The sequence below is a fragment of the Hemiscyllium ocellatum genome, chromosome 4 (genome assembly GCF_020745735.1).
Source record: "Hemiscyllium ocellatum isolate sHemOce1 chromosome 4, sHemOce1.pat.X.cur, whole genome shotgun sequence".
Classification (NCBI taxonomy): domain Eukaryota; kingdom Metazoa; phylum Chordata; class Chondrichthyes; order Orectolobiformes; family Hemiscylliidae; genus Hemiscyllium; species Hemiscyllium ocellatum.
The window spans coordinates 37,654,469-37,678,987 of record NC_083404.1 but is presented as its reverse complement, the minus strand read 5'-3'; the positions used below and the strand labels follow the sequence as shown (position 1 = coordinate 37,678,987).

Sequence of the window (24,519 nt, the reverse complement as noted above, 5' to 3'; positions counted from 1 at the left end):
TTACATGCTTTAATGAGATTATCAGATTTGAAACACAAACTAACTTCTGTCATCAAGAGAACATTAACAGTCTAATGAATTTGCTCGATCATGTCAACTAATATTAGAAAATTCAAACATGTGCCTTTTGTAGAAATGGAGAAACCTTAAATTAGAACTGGGTCAAAATTAGGGGATTGGCATGGGCATTGTTTAAAATCTGGAAAGTTGAAGCACTTTACGCCTGAAGCTATTTTCAGAAAACTACTCCACAAATGCTGTTTCAGATATTTCTTAAGAGAAAAAAATGAATTACAAGTTTTGACTTAATTAACTGAACTATTAGGCACCAAATTTTGGCCATGGGGTATATGGAAATTATGGTTGCCTTCCAAAAATATTCCTATTGTTTCGATTAACTGTCCCACGAGTGTTTATTTTCCATTTTTTTCCACGCCTTTCTCTTATTTCCTCTCTTTATTGTCCACTCAGCCACCATTCTTGGCTCCAGGAGAAATGTTGAACATGGTAAATCAGCAACAGTATCCTGATTAGTGTTATCAGCTATTTTTCCAAGATGTAAGCAGAGTTTTCATAGCATTATGTTGTTGATGATTAATCAAGTCACTTTCCTGTTTTACTTTTCTGTCTAAACTTGGGTTAAGTCTTCTCATTCCATTGCACTTTTTTCCTTTGTATCTATTAAGTAAAGGCAAAAGCAAATACTACAAATGTAGGAAATCAATGGAATCTGTGAAACAGACTTAACATTTAGTTCTCAAGCATGATCATGAACCTGAGACATCAGTGCTGTTTTTCTGTCCCCACAGAAACTGCCAAATCTGCTAAGTATTTCCAGAGCTTCCTGTTTTTAGGAAAAATTAAGGAACATTTTTTATTGCTTGTATATTATAATCACATACAAATGCAGTTCTGCATATTGTCACTATAATAATTTGCATATTGAAGTATTACAATTTGAAGATAGTAATTTTTGGTTAAGAGCATATGTTGAATAAGAAGTGAAACAGTAGAAGAAAGGCATATTGAGTTGCATAGAAGGAGACTTGCAGGTTCAGGTGCATAGACCTTTAATATGCCACAAACAGGTGCAGAAAGCAGTCAAGGCAGCTGATGGAATGCTGGCCTTTTTATCTAGAGAATTGGAATATAAGATATTGAAGTAATGCTGCAGATATACAAAACCCTGTTTAGACCCCACCCTGAATTTTATAAACAGATCTGGGCACATTAGGAAGGATGTACTGGCCTTAGAGGAAGTGCAACATGGATTTACAAGAACCTGGATTTCAGGTATTAATTTAAGAAGAGAGATTATAAAATTACGCCTGTTTTCTCTAGAACTTAGAAGGTTGAGAGGTGACTGAAGTCTTCAAGATATTACCAGGAAAAGACAGGATAGATGAAGAAAAACCATTTCCACTGGTTGGACATTCTAGAACTAGGGATTGTAGTGTAAAATTTAGAGGCAGTACATTCATGAGAGGTGATAGAAGCACTTCTACACACAAAGGATGATAGATGTTTGGAACACTTTTCCACAAATGACAGTTGTTAATTTTAGATCTGAGATAATTTTGTTCTGTTGAACAAGGTATTAAGGGATATGTGCCAAAGGAAGGTATATGGAGTTAGACTACAGATCAGCACGACCTCACCGAATGGCAGAACAGGTTCAAGGAGCTAAATGGCCTACTCCTGTTCCTATATTAAAAATGCAAAGAAAGCCAGTCAGCATCTGAAAAAGAAACACAGATTTGTGATTTGGGTACAACAGAGTGAGAAAGATCAGGGGTACAGACTTTTTTTGCTGAACAGAGAAAAGTAAAGAGCATCTATTTCTTTAACACATCTCCAAATTTCCACAAATGCTCTGCTTATTGTGGTGTTGTTTCTTCCTGTGTGCACAAATGTGTAATTCTTCACCTCATCTTTTTAAAATACTGTTCATCTATAATATCCAAAACTCTGATGAAGACGACATGTGAGGAAGAGATGTTTTTCATGATTTTGGTGTGAACAAAGTGTGTTGTTAAAAATCTAGCAAACCTCATTCAATAAGGTGCAATTTTCTCTGAGGGTTTTTACAAAGAAACCAAAAGCAAAAGGACAAGTGATTATTGCCATTGGTTTCATGACTTCTACTTGTAGTCTGCAGGGACTTCAACAATGCATTCTACTGAGACAGATGATATCACTGGCACCATCTTCTGGATATCTATACTTAACTGCCTGTGTGTAGACTGAAAAAGCAGCTAACAGTTTTACAGAAGTGATAGCAGCCCATGTTATTACTACTGCAAAACCCTCACTGCTGGCTATTATCCATGAACACAATATCAAAACCACTTTCTAAAATTCCCATTCACATACAAACATACATGACACCTAGACACAAATATTATGGGCTGGAAAAGTAAAAAAAATCAAAATAGTCAGTTCTGGCACCAGTCCAGATCACAGACATTGGAAAGTTATTTTCCTTCAGTTTTCTATCCGTAATCCTTTGCTAATTGTGGATGGTTACAGATACATCAATTCTCTGCCTTCATTTACTAGTTGAGAATTCACCTTTTTATTGTTTTTGATTTTTTTTCCCCTTTTTCCTTTGAACAAGAAAATTTATAGAGAGCAGATTAGAGGGAAATGGTGAGCGAGAACAGCTATGAGGAGATTTTCTGTTAATTCTCTACACAGAAGAGAGAGAAATAGATTTAAAAACCAAAAGAACTGTGGATGCTGTAAATTAGAAACAAAAAACAGAAATTGCTAGAAAAGCTCAACAGGTCTGGCAGCATCCATGAAGAGAAATCAGAATTAACGTTTTGGGTCAGGTGACCCTTCCTCAGAACTGATGGCAGCAAGAGAAATGTGGATTTACATGTAGAAGATAGGTGGGGGGGGGGTAAGGACTAAACAATAGCCAGGGATAGAGCAAAAGGAGAAAGAAGAACTGTTGGACTGACAAAGGAGTGCATAATGATTTGGCTAGGAGAGTGAATAGCTGTTAATGGAGGTTGTTAGTGGCCAGCAATATGTAGCATGCAATAGCAGACTATGTGATAACAAGGCATGGTGTGTGAGGTAGAGGATTAGGACATGGGAGAGTTCAGACCCTAAAATTATTGAACTTGATATTGAGTCTGGAGGGCTGTAGGGTCCTAAAGCTGAAAACATAGGTGTTGTTCTTTCAGTTTGTGCAGAGTTTCACCGGAACACTGCTGCAAGCTTGAGACAGAGATGTTGACAAGGGAACGGGATGGTGTGTTAACGTGGCAGGCAAAAGGAAGCTCAGGGCATTTTTTGCAGGCAGAACATAGATGTTCTGTGAAGCAGTCACCCAGTGTACACTTTGTTTCCCCAATGCATATGTATTGATCTCCCAGCAGTGGTCAGGACCAGGGACGCAAGATGTACCAGGAAATAGATAGGACATATCAGAAAGGCAAAGTCACAGTGATTATGGGGGACCCCAATATGCAGGTGGAGAAAGAGCTGTGGGTGGCAACTGGAATAGGACTGGAACAAGAAATGTTCCATGTACCCCATGAAGAGACAGGCATAACTGGGGCCCATTTGCGTACCTATGGCCTCAAGAAAATGAGAAGAGTTAAAAGTAAAGTTACTTAGGGTGAGAATGAGTTTGGCCAAGAGGAGGGTGATGGTGGTTGGGGACTGTTTAGGCCTTTGCTCCAGGAAGAAGTGAAAAGCTCTGAGAATCTCATAGCCAAATCATTATCCATTCCTTTGTCTGTCCAACTGTTCTTCTCTCTCTTTGGGCACTCTTTGATCATGTACTCCTTACCCCCCTTCCCCCACCCCATATTTTTGCATATAAACCCACATTTTCCTAGCTACCACCAATTCTGAGGAAGGGTCACCAGACCCGAAACATTAACACTGATTTCTCTTCAAAGATACTCCCAGACCAGCTGAGCTTTTCCAGCAACGTCTGTTTTTGTTTGAGTTAGGTGTTTTATCTTTGGAGGCTAGAATCATCTCCTTATTGTCCACACAGAAGGTTATAAAAGCTTGCCCAGGAACACATGAAGACATTTGTAGTATACTGAACACTCATGAGTCAATGCTACTAGTCCCAATGGAAACCCACGCATGTAGGTCTCAACATACACACATTCTCTCTCTCTCTCTATCTCTCTCTCTCGGTCTCTCTTCTCAAATAAGGCAACATTGCAGAAATACCTCGCAATGAGTTCCAGTAACTCATTTTTAAAACTGCAGACATGTTTTTCCATGGTTTTCTTGATTTAAAGCAGTATCTATTCCCATTTTGCAGTCAATAGTCCAAAAATAAAGAAAATATAAATATATAGTCTTTACCATGATAATTAATGAGTGTTAAAGTTGTGTAAAATAAGTTGTTTTAAGAAAGATATATTATTTAGCAGATTAAAGATCATGTGTATTAAATAAAGGAACAATTTTCAAACTGAGGGATTTTTCATCACTTTTGACTCTGTGCACCTTGTGATTTTGTAGCTTCCTTGATGACCTTGAGAAGCTCTTTCATTTCTGTGTCCATTTCATCATAATCCAGCTCCCTGGATTCCACTTTTGGAGCCTGGAAGAAGGAAGGATCTGTGCCCAAGTAGGAGCACTGCAAATGGCCACCATCACTTAAAGTCACCACTACTCCCTTCAAGTCCCTGCACAGGAAACAGATTAAAACATTTACAGATTTAAAGCTGATTGATTTTTTTTAAACTCACTTTTATTTTATTCCCATTTCTGTAAAATGTTCACTTTGGCAAAAAGAATAAAAATGCAATTACTCAAATGGAGAAAAAATGGAGAATTCTGGGGTGTAAAGGGACTTAGTATTCTGGTGCACGCATCATAAAAGTTGGTATGTGAGCACAGCACATCATCACAAAGGCCAATGGGATGTTAGCCTTTATTACAAAAGGAATTCAATATAAAAGTAAGGATATTAAGTTTCAATTATAATGGCATTAGCGATACCACATCTCAAAAACTGTGTGAAGTTTTGGTTTCCTTATTTCAGATATGATGTCAATGCATTGAAGGTGGTTCAGAGAAGATTGATTGATACTTGGAATGAATGGATTATCATATGAGGATAGTTTTTTCAGGGTAGGCTGATTTCTATAGGTGTTTGGGAGTGAGGGGTAATTTGATTGAAATGTACAGGATCCTGAATGATCTTGACAAGGTGGGTGTGGAAAGGACATTTCCTCCATAGGTCAATCCACAACTGGGAGGCACTGTTTTAAAATTAGGAGTCGCCTTTCAGGGCAGAGATGAGAAATGTTTTTAATTCAGAGGGTTCAGAGACTTTGGAACTCTGCCTCTGAACGTATGATGTTTGTGGTGATGGTGTTGTTGCTGGTGGAGCTGTTGTTTAGTGGGGGTGGAAAGGGAGGGAGGTTTGGTTTGTCATTGACAATTTTATGACAGAGATGGATAAATTCTTGTCCCAGAGGAGAAAAAAACAGCAATAAATCAGCAATATTGAGAAATAAATGTACTGGCATACTGGTGCTCTCTTTTTGTTACAAAAAAATCATTACCAGGAGTGTCATTTGAATATTGTGGTTAGTTTTCTTTCTAGATAGGCAGGGGAATCTAGGCTTTTTTGGGGTAAGATGGTAATGTAGAATTCAAAACACAAACAGATAAGCCACAAACCTACTGAATGGCAGAGTAGGCTCAAGAGAATAGAAAAGCTACTCTGGTTTTTCTTGCGTAAATTTGTATTTGTCAATGTTGTTGTTACACTAAAGTTCAAAACTGAGGGTATGTACAACTTTGTACGCGTCAAACTTCTTCTTTGCCATAAATATTTTTTAACATTTTAACATCAAGAATCAGAACCTAGGCACTGCAGAGTAGATTTTTTAAAAAGTAAATTATTTTGAGCTTATTTTGAGCCTCAGGTTGTTCTAAACTCTTCCAGCCCTGTGGATCAGGCTGGAAGGGAGTGAACATTGATTCTGCAAAATTCTGATTCACTAATGGACCAATCAAGCATTCCATGAACTGCCCCTCACACTTGCTGCTCAACTGTTATGGCATTTAAAGAAAGCAGACACCTCACCTCATGGACAGATGCTGGAGGGGCTGGCAGATAGAGTGGTACAGAGGATAGACATCCTTTTCCCAGTTAAGTAACACTAAAAGCCACACAACCAGAGCAAGCCAGCATGGATTCAGACAGCAGCTTGGGTTCTGGTTGAAGCAGGACACCCAGCTGTGTAGCAAGAAAGTGTAGCACTCCACAAGGGCTAGAACCACCATCTTCTCTCTGCTATCTCATGCACATCCCACTAAGGCACATGAGCAACAGCTCTCCACCACCTTATCCTCCCAAACTCCTAACCTTCCTGATCTCTGTGCTTCTGACTCATTCACTGGGACAATCCATCCTCTCTCTTGCTCATGATTACCACTAACTTCCATCATACTCAATCCCTCCCGTTTTTCTCAATAAAGCAAGGGTTGGCCTATAACCATGCCAAGAGAGCTAAGCTCAATGACAGAGTGCCAGACATCAGGCTCTTCATTTCCAATGAACAGATAGCTCGATATTTAGCTACAGAAGGGCACAGCAGCTCATATGGGTACAAGAATACCTCAATGACCAATCAACCTGGTAAGTGTTATTCTGCTATGTTGCATTGCATTCCTATTTCATTGCCATAAGTGTCAATTTATTCTTAATCTACACAATCTTTTAACCCCCTTAGACAACTAATTCCCAGTTTTTTCTTACAAAGGCACTAGCAGGACACAGTGAACCTCTGACCCAAAGAGGCCAGTGCCAGAGACCCAAGTTCAATCTTTACCTCTGAGGAGGAATTTACTGAACCGTCTGAGGGTGCATCAGCAAAGTTTTCCCTGTACCTACCACTAGCTTACAGACTTTCACTCTGGTGGATACTCTATGTAGATTAGATGTTGGGGCACAACCCAGTGATCACATCAACGGCATTTCTCTGCAACCTTTCAAGGAGGAATCACCCCAAGTCTCTGGTCTCCATAGAAACAGTGGAGACCACAGACCTGTTCAGCCTCAGGCAGATGATCCAATTGTCATAGCCATCAATAACTTTGTCAAAATGTATAGACAAGCATACAATCGGGAGCAGATTTATCGAAATTACTTGGTAAATGAGTTCAAAGGATTGAGGTGTCTACCAAAGTTATTGGCGCTGTCCTGGCTCCAGCATGCCTGCATATAGCTGTATCCATTATCAGATTAGCAACTGCCTTGGAGATCCAGGTCCAGCATACTCAAAGTCAGTCAGCTATGTGCACAAATTAGCAGTCTGTCGGTCTAGCCACAGATGCCAGCATGAATGGCAAGGTGAGAAAGGAACAATGACTTTGACCTCCCTCCAGGTATCCCTTCTACTCAGGGAAACAGAATGGTATCATCGGGTGCCTATACAGGATCCCCAAAAGCTTCTCATTAACACACTCCAAAGATGCCTGGCCCTTCCACAACAACCTCATCCCAAAGTGTACAGACATACAAATCAAAGAGGTGAGCCTGCACCTGGACACCATACTTTCCACAAGCCTGGGCCATCGAGACCCAAAAGCAGCTGGGAAAAATCTGCCCAGGTTTTCCAGGCCAAGCTTCCTCTACTCCAGCTGCTAAAGCTAGGACTGCACTTAGAAATAGTAGGATCCAGACGAAAAAAAAAGAAAACATACTGAAGGCACATGGATGACATGGGTGATATCTTTGTGGATGACCTTTCACTTTTATAAATCTATGTTCACCTACACTGTTTGCTATGCTATAATTTTCTCTGTTGCACCTGGTTAAGTCAGGTCCCTCTGAGAGATGAGCAATCTCTGCAAGTACCCCAAAGATTAAAGAAGTTTAAAAAATACTAATCCCTCAAAAGTTACTGACACTTTGACTGCAGATAGTCTCAAATATCTACCAATCAATGCCATTTTCCAACCAAATCAGTACACTTCCCACGTAGTGCCTACTGCCTTTTCCTTTGAAGTTTGGTATTCTTGTAATTCTGTCCCAATGAGAGCAAGAAAGAAAGCTTTTGGAAGCGCATCTTATTTTTCAACGATTCTCTATATCTGTATTACCAAGCCACTGCTTACTTACAACTATTATTAATACAAAAATTCTTTCAAATTGGTAAGCTGATGTGAGAACGAGAACGAGAAAAAGCAAAGCTACCTTAGAACTCAGGAGGTTAAAAAAAAAATTCTGTTGTATTGAATTTCACTTTATCATCACTCTCAACTTAGGAGGTCGGTGGTTGAAAGGATTGTGCATTAAGAGAAGTGAAAGTGGAGATACAGTCTGATAAAACTAAAAGAAAGCCAACAGACTTCAAACAACTTTGGATCTCTTAGCCTAACTCCCGACACTGTGATAAAAGAATTTTCTGTGTGTTGTTATCGCCGAACATTTCTAAGGAAAGGTCATCTACAATGGCATCAGTTCCACTGGGCACCCTTGTAACAAAAATAACTACAGCATTGTCAATGCAATATAAAACTGATTCAATATACTGTTAGATGTTAAGCAATAAAGATATATTTTTAAGGAGAAACAAGTAAATTTGATACTATGCAGAACAAATGAACAAGAATAGCCTCTTCGATGTAGATCTGCTTCAGCAAAAGCTTGCACAGGATGCTTGCAGACTATTTGACAGAAATTATAGACATGGGGCAACTCATTTAAAAACTGTTGACAGATTGGTTCTTTAATGTGCGGCCAATATTATAAGTAAAATAAGTGATAAAGTAGAAAGGAGTCGACTCATGTGTGACACACAACAATGGAAAGAAAACCTATAAGTCCAAGCTCCTTTAATTTTGATTACCAGACATCTCTTCACAGACAATTACATTTATTAATGACCTAATTAACAGTGAAGGATCTGCAATTTATGAAAAGCTAGTCCTATATTCATATTGCTAAGCATAGAGTCATAGAATCACACAGCAAGGAAACAGACTCTTTGGTACTAGTCCACACCGACCATGTTTCCAAACTAAACTAGTCCCATTTGTTTGCGTTTGGCCCATATCCCTCCAAAACTTTGCTACTCATGTACTTATCCAAATATCTTTTAAATGTTGTAACTGTATCTGCATCTGCGTTGAAAATGTGTTGCTGAAAAAGCGCAGCAGGTCAGGCAGCATCCAGGGAACCGGAGATTCGACGTTTCGGGCATAAGCCCTTCTTCAGGAATCCACTGTATCTGCATCCACTACTTTGGTGGCAGTTCATTCCACACATGAACCATTCTCTGTATAAAAAAAGTTGCCCCTCAGATTCTTTTTAAGTCTTCTTCCTCCCAATTTAAAAATATGCCTCCTAGTTTTGACATCCCCCATCCTATCCACCTTATCTATGCCTCTCATGATTTTATAAATCGCTATGTAAGGTAACCCTCAACCTTCTACATTCCAGTGAAAAAAATCCCAGCTATATTTATAACTCAAACCCTCCAAAAGTGGTAACATCCTGCTAAATCTTTTCTGAACCTTCTTCAACAGGGCAACCAGAACTGCACACAGTACCTCAGAAAAGGTATCACCACCATCCTGTATAACCTCAACATGACGTCCCAACTCCTACACTCATAGTCTGAGCAATGAAGACAAGCATGCAAAACACCATCTTACCTGTGAAGTTAATTACAAAAAATTATGTACAGGTATCTGAAATCCTAGGTCTCTGTTCTACAGCACTACCCAGAGCCCTTCCATTAATTGTTTGAGTCCTTACCTTGTTTATTCTATCAAACTGCATTATCTCACATTTATCCAACTTAAAACTCCATCTGCCACTCCTCGGCCCATTGGCCCATTTGATCAAGCTCATAGAGTCATAAAGATGTACAGCATGGAAACAGTCTCTTTGCAATCTTTAGATAATCTTCTTCACTGTCCACTATACCATCAACTTTAATGTCATCTGCAAACTTACTAATCATGCCTCCTACATTCTCATCCAAATTATTTCTGACAATCAAATAATCCTGTTAATAAGTTCAACTCTGCAACTTACAATTCCACAAAAAAACACAACCACAATACGTAATGTTTTCTAGCCATTTACTAAACAAATCCACAAATGAGATTATAGGAATAGGAAGACAATAGAAAGTATTACTAAGAAACAGGTACTGTAATTATTTTGCACTGGAGTTCAAAACTATCTTTGAGATTGGTCCAATGAAAATAGGCATTATTGCACTATCAGATTTATGATGGAGTTTCTTATTCAAAAGAATCAAACCTGTACTTGTCGCTTGAAAAGTAAACAGATGTTCTAAAATAAGTTGCATCATTTTACATCAAGAATGAAGACGTGGGGTTGTATCATAGCATTATGTCAGGGGAAATACAATATGTGCTGGAATTTGCACAGGGAGAAAATTTGCTTATTTTAATTTCTGTGCACATGTAGGTACAATAAGGATAAACTGGCTACTCAGCAAGAAACTGAAGCAGGACGTGTGTCTTCATAGATGCCTACTGAAATTGTAACCTGAAAATGGAAAAGTAGAACAGTGTACCAATGATGTTGAAACTTTGTAAACATTTTACTTTCTGTGTGGCAGAATAATGTACAGGGTGAGCAGGGGAAAACAGCAAAGAATAGGAATCAACATCAACAATTCAATAATTAATTATCCCACTCGTGTGAAGTTACATGGCGAGGACAGTGCAGGAGAGAGAGAGAGAACTTGCACAGTTACTGCCTTTGCCGTTTGAATTCGTGTATTGCTGGACATCAGAGTGCATCTGGGAAAATTAACAGACAGTAAAATTCACAACTAATCTTGGAGGAACTGTTGGGCGAAGTTCACAGCACAGAATCAGATAAGTTAATTGTTGTTTTAAGTCTGTCCAAGAGAAAGGCTGCAGTAGTGAGTATAGTGGATTCTTTCTTGATTATATGTTTTTGGAGATAAGTCTCTTGATTAAACTTAAAATATAAGCTATAGCTATTAAGTTAACCTGGGCAGTGTTTATAGAGGAATAAGACGGTGTTATTTTCTGGGACTGTAGGTTGTGAAGGAGCAAAAATGGCCTTTGCAGTGAAATGTACTTCTTGTCAGATGTGGGAGAGTTTAAGGTTTACTGTGGATTAAAGCTGCCATAAATGCTGTTGGATGCGAATCTTGTCAGATCAAGTGGATCGGTTGGAGAGACAGATAGAAGCGATGAGGAATTTTCAACAGCAACAGTATGTGATGGATGGCAGTTATAGGAAGGGGGGAAAGTCTCAGATACAGTCACATAGATGGGTTAACTCCAGGAAGGGTGAGAGAAGTCGGCACCTAGGGCAGGAGTCTTTTGTGGATATACCCATTTGAAACAGGTATGCTGTTTAGAAAAATGTAGGAGGTGATGGATTCTCAGGGGAACGTACCATGAACAGCCAAGTTTCTGGTATTGAGACTGGCTCTAATGCAACGAGGGGAACGTCAGCTTCCAAGAGATCAATTGTTTTAGGGGATTCTGTAGTCAGAGGTACAGACAGACGTTTCATGTGGTTAGCAGAGAAAAAGCAGAATGGTGTGTTGTTTCCCTGGTACCAGGATCAAGGATGTCTCAGAGAGGGTGCAGAATGTTCCTAAGGGGGAGAGGGGCCAGCAGGAAGTCATTGTCCACATTGGAACCAATGATATTGGAAGGGAAAAGGTTGAGACTCTGAAGGGAGATTACAGAGAGTTAGGCAGAAATTTAAAAAGGAGGTCTTCAAGGTAATAATATCTGGATTACTCCCAGTGCTACGAGCTAGTGAGGGCAGGAATAGGAGGATGGGGCAGATGAATGCATGGCTGAGGAGCTGGTGTATGGGAGAAGGATTCACAATTTTGGATCATTGGAATCTCTTTTGGGGTAGAAGTGACCTGTACAAGAAGGATGGATTGCACCTAAATTGGAAAGGGACTAATATAGTGGCAGGAAAATTTGCTAGAACTGCTTGGGAGGATTTAAACTAGTAAAATGGGGGGGTGGGATCCAGGGAGATAGTGAGGAAAGAGATCGATCTGAGACGGATACAGCTGAGAACAGAAGTGAGTCAAACAGTCAGAGCAGGCAGGGACAAGGTAGGACTAATAAATTAAACTGCATTTATTTCAATGCAACGGGCCTAACAGGGAAGGCAGATGAACTCAGGGCATGGTTAGGAACATGGGACTGGGATATCATAGCAATTACGGAAACATGGCTCAGGGATGGGCAGGACTGGCAGCTTAATGTTCAGAATACAATTGCTACAGGAAGGATAGAAAGGGAGGCAAGAGAGGAGGGGGAGTGGCATTTTTGATAAGGGATAGCATTACAGCTGTACTGAGAGAGGATATTCCCGGAAATTCATCCAGGGAAGTTAGTTGGATGGAACTGAGAAATAAGAAAGGGATGATCACCTTATTGGAATGGTATTATAGACCCCCCAACAGTCAGAGGGAAATTGAGAAATAAATTTGTAAGGAGATCTCAGCTATCTGTAAGAATAATAGGGTAGTTATGGTAGAGGATTTTAACTTTCCAACTATCGAGTGGGACTACCATGGTGTTAAATGTTTAGAAAGAGAGGAATTTGTTAAGTGTGTACAAGACAATTTTCTTATTCAGGATGTGGATGTACCAACTAGAAAAGGTGCAAAGCTTGACCTACTCTTGGGAAATAAGGCAGGGCAGGTGACTGAAGTGTCAGTGGGGGAACACTTTGTGGCCAGCGACCATAATTCTATCCGTTTTAAAATAGTGATAGAAAAGGATAGACAAGATCTAAAAGTTGAAGTTCTAAATTGGAGAAAGGATAATTTTGAGGGTAGTAGGCAAGAACCTTCAAAAGCTGATTGGAGGCAAATGTTCGCAGGTAAAGGGATGGCTGGAAAATGGGAAGCCTTTAGAAATGAGATAACCAGAATTCAGAGAAAGTATATTCCTGTCAAGGTGAGAGGGAAGGCTGGTAGGTATAGGGAATGCTGGATGACTAAAGAAATTGAGGGTTTAGTTAAGAAAAAGAAGGAAGCATATGTCAGGTATAGACAGGATAGATCGAGTGAATCCTTAGAAGAGTAGAAAGAAAGTAGGAGTATACTTAAGAGGGAAATCAGGAGGGCAAAATGGGGACATCAGATAGCTTTGGCAAATAGAATTAAGGAGAATCCAAAGGGTTTTACAAATATATTAAGGACAAAAGGGTAACTAGGGAGAGATAGGGCCCCTCAAAGATCAGCAAAGCGGCCTTTGTGTGGAGCCACAGAAAATGGGTGAGATACTAAATGAATATTTTGCATCAGTATTTACTGTGGAAAAGGATATGGAAGATATAGACTGTAGGGAAATAGATGGTGACATCTTGTAAAATGTCCAGATTACAGAGGAGGAAGTGCTGGATGTCTTGAAACGGTTAAAAGTGGATAAATCCCCAGGACCTGACCAACTGTACCCGAGAACTCTGTGGGGAGCTAGAGAAGTGACTGCTGGGTCTCTTGCTGAGATATTTGTATCATCTATAGTCACAGGTGAGGTGCCGGAAGACTGGAGGTTGGCAAACCTAGTGCCACTGTTTAAGGCGGGCGGTAAAGACAAGTCAGGGAACTATAGACCAGTGAGCCTGACCTCGGTGGTGGGCAAGTTGTTGGTGGGAATCTTGAGTGACAGGATGTCCATATATTTGGAAAGGCAAGGACTGATTCAGGATAGTCAACATGGCTTTGTGCGTGGGAAATCATATCTCACAAACTTGATTGAGTTTTTTGAAGAAGTAACAAAGAAGATTGATGAGGGCAGAGCAGTAGATGTGATCTATATGGACTTCAATAAGGCATTCGACAAGATTCCACATGGGAGATTGATTAGCAAGGTTAGATCTCACAGAATACAGGGAGAACTAGCCATTTGGAAATAGAACTGGCTCAAAGGTAGAAGACAGAGGGTGGTGGTGGAGGTTTGTTTTTCAGACTGGAGGCCTGTGACCAGTGGAGTGCCACAAGGATCGGTGCTGGGTCCTCTACTTTTTGTCGTTTACATAAATGATTTGGATGCGAGCATAAGACGTACAGTTAGTAAGTTTGCAGATTACATCAAAATTGGAGGTGTATTGGACAGCGAAGAGGGTTACCTCAGATTACAATAGGATCTGGACCAGATGGGCCAATGGGCTGAGAAGTGGCAGATGGAGTTTAATTCAGATAAATGCGAGGTGCTGCATTTTGGGAAAGCAAATCTTAGCAGGACTTATACACTTAATGGTAAGGTCCTAGGGAGTGTTGCTGAACAAAAAGACCTTGGAGTACAGGTTCATAACTCCTTGAAAGTGGAGTCGCAGGTAGGTAGAAAAGCAAAGAAGGCATTGGGTATGCTTTTCTTTATTGGTCAGAGTATTGAGTGCAGGAGTTGGGAGGTCATGTTGCGTCTGTACAGGACATTGGTTAGGCCACTGTTGGAATATTGCATGCAATTCTGGTCTCCTTCCTATTGGAAAGATGTTGTGAAACTTGAAAGGATTGAAAAAACAGTTACAAGGATGTTGGCAGGGTTGGAGGATCTGAACTACAGGAAGAGGTTGAACAGGCTGGGGCTGTTTTCCCTGGAGTGTCAGAGGCTGAGGGGTGACCTTATAGACATTTACAAAATTATGAGGGGCATGGATAGGATAAATAGACAAAGTCTTTTCCCTGGGGTCGGGGAGTCCAGAACTAGAGGGCATAGGTTTTGGGTGAGAGGGGAAAGATATAAAAGAGACCTAAGGGGCAACTTTTTCACGCAGAGGGTAGTATGTGTATGGAATGAGCTACCAGAGGATGTGGTGGAGGCTGGTACAATTGCAACATTTAAGAGGTATTTGGATGGTATATCAACAGGAAGGGTTTGGACAGATATGGGCTGGATGCTGATTGGGTTGGGATATCTGGTCGGCATGGACGGGTTGGACCGAAGGGTCTGTTTCCATGCTGTATATCTCTATGACTATGACACTAAGTTTAGAGGTGGGACTAGATTGAGTTGGGATATCTGGTTGGCATGGATGGGTTGGACCGAAGGGTCTGTTTCCATGCTGTATATCGTATGACTATGACTCTAAGTTTAGAGAGGAAGTTCAAATTATTTTTAGATTACTAATTTTTTTAAAGACCTCAATGAGTAGTTTGATAAAAGTGCAAAATTAATGCAAGTTGTTGCAATTTCAAGATTAAAATCCTGTTATACTTCTCTAATAAATCAAAACAGCAAGTGCACATTTTATTTCAATCCTGTTTATATTTGTATTATGTAAGGAAAGAAATTGGTATTCCAAGCTAATAATGAAGTTATTCATTTATGAAAGAATTGTATATTGTTCTACAAATAATGATTCCAAGTATGAAACTATAAAATCTTTTAGACAGATGTCTATTAGAGATGATGCCATTTTGATTTCAACACAGGATAAACATTTGATTTTGAAAATAACCAGTCATTTTGACCTTCTCTTTACTTACATCTTGTGATCTGCATCATACTAAAATAAGCCAGGCAAGATATCAGCACACATTACACTAAAACTGGGAAACAGATGACTAAATACATTCTGCCATATTGCACTGACAGTGATAGATTTTTTTTAAAAACATTGGGATACTCACTGGAAGTTAGCAACATGTACAGACACAGGAACATGAGGAAGCTGTGCAACCCATTTCAGAGTTACATCTTGGTATATCAGCAGCTTGTTATTGTGGTTCCCAATGAGAGTGTTTATTGTTCCTTCCAACACTACAAGGTAAACACCGGAAGAAATAAATTACTCATTTCCCCAACAAAACAAACACCATATATAATGTAGCATTCTCACATCTACAAGCAAATTTGTCTTTCCTGTTTTAACTCACTGGAGATCATAACAATTTACATAACATTATATGGTGGTTACAAGGTTTTAGGTTGTTAAGTCAAAGCACTTGACAAAGATAAGTTTGAACATATTTCCCAGTGCCAGCCATGTCTGATGCACATGCAAGTAAACAGGACTGGAATTTATGAAAATGTTTTCATGCGATAAAGCTGGAGTAGTAACTGGAAAAAAGTGTCATATTGTTTTCAAACCTTGTACATTTATCAGCAACTCTATGACTTGTTAATATATTTTCCCAAGTTATGGTACACAGTTGACTAAATCTTCACAAAATATTTGTCTTATCTGACGAGGACCAGTTTACACTTTTTAAATTATACAACATAAAGATAAGTGCTGGTTTATGTAGAATATTTCCACAGTTTCGCTTACAATAAGAAAACTAAAGATGACAAAAGACAAAGTGAATTGACTCAGTAATACACTGATATTTCTTAATAAATAAAATTCAATGGGATATACATTAATCAATTCAAATTAGCTAAGAAAAACATAGCCCAATGGCCCAGATATTCCAGTTAAATATGATTGACAGCAATGTTCTTTAAAGTTACCGTCTTTCCTTTGCGTAATTTTTCTGGCCAAGCTTCTGATTATGACCTGCATCACATACATCCATTTGAGGATACTGCGGAGAAATTCACTCAGTGCAGGTGTAGCACCATAGTCCAAAAAACACATGTCATGTTTCAGGAGTTACTAGTCCCAAAGACACTTTCAAGTGGTTGTAGAATGGTAAGTGGCAAAGGTAATTGAGAGAGTAGGGTGTCAGGTGGGTCGACCAGACTGGGTCTGGCGGTGAAAGACCAAGTCAAGTGGAGGCATGTCAGATTCAGAAGGGTCGGGCTTGGTCCAGATCCAGCAGGCTCAAACCAGTCCAGGCCAAGTCAGGCTAGTGGGAGTGGTTGTCTAGTCAGGGGTAAGGATGTCAGAGCTAGGGATGTGAAGAGCAGTCAGAGGTGAGGTGGGGGACAATTTCATAGTTACCCAGAAATTCATGTATTTAATCCTCTAGCTTTTTCTTGGGTTACTATTAAGTACAGTTGAGTCGGCACCTTCTGCATTTTCCAATTATAACAGAGCATGAATGTTAAACAGACAAACCTTTAGTACTTGTGTCTTAACACATGAAGCATCCACATTAAATTGAATGAATTAGTCATGAAAATAGATATAAATGGGTCTGATATAGTTAGGGAATGCATACGTAGTTGCAGGGTGACAGGAAAGGGATCTGAAAATCTAAGTGTATTCAGTTTTTAGCAAAGAAAAACAATAAGAGAAAGGAGGTGGGGTAGCACTGCTGGTTAAAGATTAAATTAACAAAAGTAAAGAAGGATATTGGCTCTTGTTGAGTGGAATCTGAATGCGTACAGCTTAGAAACACCAAAGGGCAGAAAATAATTTTAGGGGTTGTTGGGGAAGGCATTAAACAGGAAATTAGAGATGCAAACAATAAAGGCACAATGGTAATCAAAGACACCTCTAAACTGCAGATAGATTGGGCAAATCAAATTATTTATAACCCTGTAGAGAATAAATTTCTGGAATGTGTGTTGCTTGGTTTTGTAGATCAACACAATAAGGAGCCAAATAGAGAGTAGGCCATTCTAGACTGAGTATAATCAAATAAGAAAGGAATAACTGGCAGTCTAGATGTGTGAGACTTCTTGGAGAAAAATGAACATAACACATGACACAATCCTTCACTAAAATGGAAAGTGGTGTATTGATTCTGAGACTGGGGTCCAGAACCTAAATGAAGGAAACAATTTTGAGATAAGGCACAAACTAGGTATTATAAATAAAGAAACCTTACTTAAAGGAAGACAGTGGATAGGCTATTGCAAATGTTTAAAAGCCCATACAGGATTTGCAACAGTTTTTTTGTTCCATGATGATTAGATTCCCTCCAGTGTCGAAACAGACCCTTTGGCCCAACCAATCCACACCGACCCTCCGAAGAGTAACCCACGCAGACCCGTTTCCCTCTGACTAATGCACCTAACACTACAGGCAATTTACCATTGCCAATTCACTTGACCTGCACATCTTTGGGCTGGAATCGAACCTGGGACCCTAGTGCTGTGAGGCAGCAGTGCTAACCACTGAGCCACCATGCCACCCCTGATATGGACCACCATGGTCACATGCTAACATTTCTGGCTCAGGCCTGCTTTAGTGCTCCATCAAAGCTCAATACAAGCTGCAGAAACAACACCTCATCTTGCTTTTGGGCACCTTACAGCCTTTAGGACTCAATGTTGATTTTTAACAATTTCAGATCATGAATATCATGTTCCTAGTACCTACCCCACAGAGGCAGGTTCTGTCAAGAAATAGTTTGCTTTCAGTATAGCCAATCCATTTTCAACGATTCACCATTGTCATTATCACCTAACTAGTTTCATTCTTCCCTGGCCAACTGACAACAATCCCTTTGTCTGCCTTCCCTTTTATCTCTCTCAATTTAGGTTTCCTTTCCACCTATCCACTCACTCCTTCTCCCTCCAATCCCTCATCAGCATAAATACCACCTTTCCAAAGCTGCTTCTTGTTCTGAAGGTCACAGGACTCAAAATATTAACTCTTTTTTCACAACAGGTGCTGCCAGCCCTGCAGAGTCTCTCAAGCAGTTTGAGCTTTTTTTTATTTCAGATCTCCATTAACCACAGTTCTTTGATTTATGATAATTGTCCATTCCTGACCTGCACAAACTAAAAGGGGGAAGGAGACACAATAATAACTAACAAGGGAAATTAGGGATAGTATTAGATCTGAGGAAGGATCTATAAACTGGCCAAAAAAAATAGCAGACCTATGTGTTGGAAGCAGCTTAGATTTCAGAAAAGAGGAAAAAAGGGATTGATTAAGAGGAAGAAACACAGAGTAAGAAAGTAAGCTTGCTTACAAACTGATTACAAAAGCTTCTACAAGTATATGAAGAGAAAAAAAATAGTGAAGACAAAAGTAGGTCAGAAACAGACAAGTTATTAACAGGGAGCAAAGAGGTGGCAAATGTAAATTTGATCTAGGTTATCTACAACCTCGGTTAAACTGCACACTAAACAGTTTCATGTTTGTAAACTTCACATAAACTGCACACGATATAAACCTGAGGAAGGGAGGAATGGTTTAAAAGTAAAGGAAAATTTAATGAAGTATATACTTAGGTTCTGACTTCACAAAGGAGGACATAAATAGTGTCCCAATAATGTTAGAAAAGACAGGGTCTAATGAGACAGAGGAATTGAAGGAAATTAGCAGGGAAATGGTGTTGGGGTAAATTGATGGAATTAAAGGTCAATGAATACTGGGGACCAGCTAATTTGCAGCCCAGCGAGCTTAAGTAAGTGAGCCTTGAAATAATGGATGAATTGGTGGTCATCTTGCAAGACTCTGTAGACCCGGAGGTGCCGATGGATTGGACGGTAGATAATGTAACCCCACTATTGAACAGTGAAGCAGGCTTGCAAGGGCTGAATAGCCTACTCCAGCTCCTATTTTCTATGTTTCTAGATTTTGAGCAAGTAGTTTATGAGACAAGAACAAAATAAAGACTGGGCGAGAGAAGGAAAAATTGACAGAGCACATTAATCTTCTTCGGCCAATAAGAATAGTGATGGATTAGGGAAAGAAACATAGAAACATAAGATATATCTAGAGCAAATGTGTTGAGAACTGAAAGTAAAAATAGAAAATCTGAAACAAGCAAAGAAAGAAAAACAAAAGTCAAAACAAAACAATGTTATCAGCAGAAATATTTAAGACAAGATTGAAAGAATGTACACATAAACCATTGTTTCTCCTGGTAGGAGTGCTTGGAATGATGAGAGAAGGGATAAAAGGTTAAGAGATCCATCCCCTCACATGCAGAGCAAGTTACTATGGGAAGAGGAATGCGTGTGGATGGTGACATCATCCACTGCTATCATCTTTTGTTTCTAAAGTGAAAGCTTACTTTGACTCTATATACCTCTTTGAGACAGCATTCTCCCAAATTAAGATGATCAAGTCCATGTATTGCACCCACCTCATAAATGCATGTGTGATGGCCTGTATACCGTAAGTAGCCTCAAAGAACAATCCAGACTTAAGACCATGGCAGTCACGGGTGTCACAGTGAGACTTAGTAAGAAGTTGACAAAATGAAAAATTATACACACTTAGTTTTAGATTTGTATGGCATCAAAATAAATTGTTGATTTTGCATTTCCTTCAGGGTAAATCCTTGGTTGCACTTAAGTTTTAAAAAGTGATCATGTGCACAGCAAGTTTGGAGTTCTGGAGTTTACAAAAATAAGAGTCAATCTAATTGAAACTTACAAAATGTTTGGAGGGCTAGACAAGGTGACTGTAGAAAAAAAGTCTCCCCTGACTAGCTCTGAGAACCAGGGACACAGTTTCAGATTAAGGGCAGGTATGCCATTTAGAAACAAGACAAGGGAGAAGTTTGCTGACACAAATTACCTGAATGATCAAATGACTGAGCACGTGTACTGCCAAGTATAGCCAAATATTTGTGCACAAACATGTGAAATATCAAGATGATTTTTAAAAATTAAGAAAAACTCCTAATCAGTTTAACACTTTTTTCTTACACAATACAGTTTTATTTATTATTCAGTTTTAGATATTTGTTAAGTATTTCTCTTTTTATTTAAACATATTTGTGAGAGATACCAAAGAATGCATGTGCTCCTGTATTTTGGCAAGGGCAATCTTTCTTCAATCAGAGGGTGGTGAATATTTGTAATTTTCTACTCTGGAGGCCTGTAGAAGCTCAAACATTGAGAATGTTGAAGACAGACATTGACAGATTTATGGACATTAATGACACCAAGGGATATGGGGATTGTGTGGGAAAATAGCTTTGAAGTAGATGATTGACCACAATCTAGAATGGCCAAATAGGTTTGAGGGGCTGAATTACCTACTCCTGCTCCTCATTAAGTATATTACAGGCTGATACAATGTAAATGCTTTCAATTACGAAGGGATGGAAAAGATAGGTAGAACAAGGCTATATCCAGTCGTTGGGTAGATGAGGGCGCTTATGTAAAAGATTAAATGGAAGAAATCTTGGACACAGGGAAAAAGCATTTATATTTCCCCAGAGAATTAGAATCTGTGGAATTCACTTCTAAGGCTGTTAATTGGAGCAGAAAATTAATCAACAGTCAAGTGCAAGTTGGAAAGCTGATTGAAAGAAAATGAGTTAAACGATTAGGAACTTAGCTGTTAAATGTGATTAGAACTAATTTTTCAGAGAGGGTCACGTCAAAGTATACTAAATGGACAGAAATGTTGCTTTTGTGTTGTCATTTCTGTGGATTTGGCCATCTTCCATTTACTGAAGTGTTGGATTATAAATAAAAATGTTATGAAACCTATTGCTTCTCACTCCGTAGAATTAAAATTTCGCATAACAACAAATTTGTGTAAACACAAATGTGAAATTACAAGTCAACTATTATTTATAGAAATACTTTTGTATAATTTTACATAACAAGTAAATATCACACATTTTCATCCAAGAAGTTTGCATCCCAACAATGCTTACAAACAACAGGGGACAGCATCAGGTTACCAGTGACAATGTAATGGTACAATTTTAATTCATTCTTAATTTACAAAACAATGTTAGTTAATGTTTTTAGGATTTCCATGTACTATAAATAACTCTCTTTAAATAATTTAGCTTCAAGAGGAAGGACCTTATTTCTTCAGATTCAATTTGTAGCCAAAATTGCTGACGTGAATATTAGCAAAAAATCTTTGCATTTTACCCGTTTTCAAACTCCCCTAAGTTACAAATAACAAATCTGTCAAGTTCTGATATAAGACATAATAACCATATCAAAACAATCACATCAGCCTTTTGGTAGGTTATTATAATGCCACAAAATGCACTAACATTTTTGTTTAAACAATGCCAGAAAAGGGGACACCGGGATACACTCAAGCTACATACAATATTTTCTGAATGTGGATCATAATTTTCTATGAAATCATGAACCGTCAGGAGAATGGTATTCCATTTTTGCATTTATCTATAACTGCCTTAAGTTTACATACCTGAGGTGTAAGGTAAGAAGCAGCTTGGATTGTATTCCAGCTTTTTCATGAAACGAAGCTGTCCATTTTCTTTGAAACAGAAGAGATTTCTCTCACCGAGTACTAATATTGAGGATGTAGCTTGATTAAATGACACTACACACACGTCTAATGCTTGTTCACCTATGTTCACCATCCAGTCCCTCTGCAAACAATAAGATACACAATTGGTCAAAATATCTGGGCAGCACAATGGTTCGCACTGCTGCCTCACAGCACCAGGGTCCCAGGTTCAACTCCAGCCTTGGGCAACTGTCTGTGTGGAGTTTGCACATTCTCCCCGTGTCTGCATGGGTTCCCTCTGGGTGCTCCAGTTTCCTCCCACAATTCAGAGATGTGCAGGTCAGGTGAATTGGCCATGCTAAATTGCCCATAGTGTTACGTGCATTAGTCAGAGGGAAAATGGATCTGGGTGGGTTACTCTTCAGAGGGTCGGTGTGGACTGGTTGGGCCAAAGGGCCTGTTTCCACACTGTAGGAAATCTAAAATAAGAGCATTAGACTTGCTATTTTGCTTTCATTTCACAAAGCTTCAGATTGTTACACAAACCCTCAAGGGTTAGCTATGCTTATTGCAATAGCAACTTTCTCATCTGCACACCTAAAAATTTAACCAAACATCCACTAAAAGGTGACCTTAAAGCAAAGTTATTAACGTTTTATACAAACATATGTTGCATATATATCAGAAGACAGATGTTCATTAACATCACAGAAACAAAACTTAAAATACATTAACTATTTTTTCTGAAATTCCATATTTGGAAAGAGCAAATCGACATATCCACTGCAAGTATCCATCTGCCATTAGGTGAAAGGTTTTAAACAAACGGAAATAGTTGGTCACAATCAAGTACTGACTGACATTGGAATGGAATTTCCATTTTTTTTGCCATGTCAAAGGCTGGTGCTCTTCACAAAACCATTAAAGAAACCCCAAGAGTTGAGACAACTGTTGTTATGTTGAAAAGGTGCAATTTGACAATCAGATATTTATTTACTCATATAGTTCGAACTTGTGCTGCAATATAGTGTTTCATATAAATCAACAGTTTGGCAAAGGGCATCATAGTATAGTTAGCACTGACAGCTCAGTAAGTGGGGATATCACAGAAATATGTTGTATGCATAGAATGTCAGGTCTGGTTCAGTTTGTAGCACTCACCTCAGTATCAAATTTCTAGGTTCAAGTCCCTCTCCAGTGTTTTAACACAAAGAGCAAAGTTTAATATCCAGGAAAGCAATCTGTTAGTGTTGCACAATTAGAGATGCCCTGTCTGCTCGAGGCCAATGCTTTGGTGGATATAGAAGACACCATGACACAACTTTTTAAAAAAAGCAGGCAGGTTATAACCAAGTATTGAGGCCAATATTTATATCTCAATGAACATAACTGAGAACAGCATCTGGTTGTGTGGGATCTTGCTGTGCACATTTTGGCTGCCACATTTCCTACATCACAACAGACATTAACTTCAAAAGTATTTCATTTGTTGTAAAGTGCTTTGAGATATCTGATGTTCATAAAAAGACCTTTATAAATGCAAGTTTTCCTTCTTATTCAATAGCACTTTCGGAACACTCCTGTGAAATGACAAAAACCCCAGAATCATAGAGCTCCCTAACAATCTTTTCCTTTTCAAATACTTTAGCCAAAATAACTATTGCTTTATATAGGTGTTTTTTAGCAACCTGTTCAGGAACGTTATAACACATCTCTGGAGCAGGCGGGACTTGAATCCACGTATTTTGGCCCAGAGTATAATTTTTTTTTCTTTTTTTGTGTTCACAGATGCTACTATAAATCTCTGAATTTTTGTTTACCACCACCAAATCACCTATGTTACAAACTAAAAGTACAATTATCAAGCACTGCTCAACAGGGCTAGTGCAACAATAATAAATATAGGGGAGGGCAGTAAAAGAGAAGGGAACTAAATTAAAATGGAGATGGATATGGAAATTGGGGATTCCAATACCCTCATGATGGCCACCTCTAAAAGTTTTGAAGGTACTGGTGGTCACCATATACTCTATTTTCAGAGCCACCCGATTGTGATCATAACTGCAGAAGAGGACAGTCTGCTGGCTGGACCTATTGATGGCCACTTTGGTCAGGCCCAGGAGCAGATTGCCAAGGAGCTCCTCCGATTTGCCTGCGCCCTCCAAATTGGGTGCCCAAAGATTCAGGAGAGTGAGGCTGAAATATAACCAACGAACAATAAAAGGTTTTGCAAGTCACTAAAAAAGGGATGCAATCACTGACAATCAATATATACATGGTCCATGGACTCCATAATATCACAAAACAAACAGAAGGCTTGGAATCTATGAACCACCTTGACCTACAATTATACGAGACTGCTATGTTCAAAATCTTCCACCCAGATCGCCGATGGAAAGCCACATGACCCTTGCACAGGGAGCTCTCCACTGAGGATCTCCCACTGCCAAGTGGTAAAATATAATACCAAGGCATGCCTAGACAGCAGATAAAGGATCAGA

The 24,519-nt window shown here is 39.1% G+C and overlaps 1 protein-coding gene across 7 annotated transcripts in view; it reads right to left on the bottom strand.

The window, feature by feature from the left end:
- Nucleotides 1–24,519, bottom strand: part of bbs9 (Bardet-Biedl syndrome 9) — a 562,903-nt gene that overhangs the window by 460,036 nt on the left and 78,348 nt on the right. For all 7 annotated transcript variants that reach the window (XR_009643699.1, XM_060822953.1, XM_060822956.1 and 4 more), the window contains exons 8-10: nt 21,977–22,160; nt 15,630–15,759; nt 4,486–4,667 (exon numbers count right to left, since the gene is read on the bottom strand). Coding sequence is in view for 6 of the 7 variants with exons in the window: in XM_060822953.1 (XP_060678936.1) it covers nt 4,486–4,667; nt 15,630–15,759; nt 21,977–22,160 (496 nt within the window). In the remaining variant the exon portion in view is untranslated. The remainder of the gene's footprint in view (nt 1–4,485; nt 4,668–15,629; nt 15,760–21,976; nt 22,161–24,519) is intronic.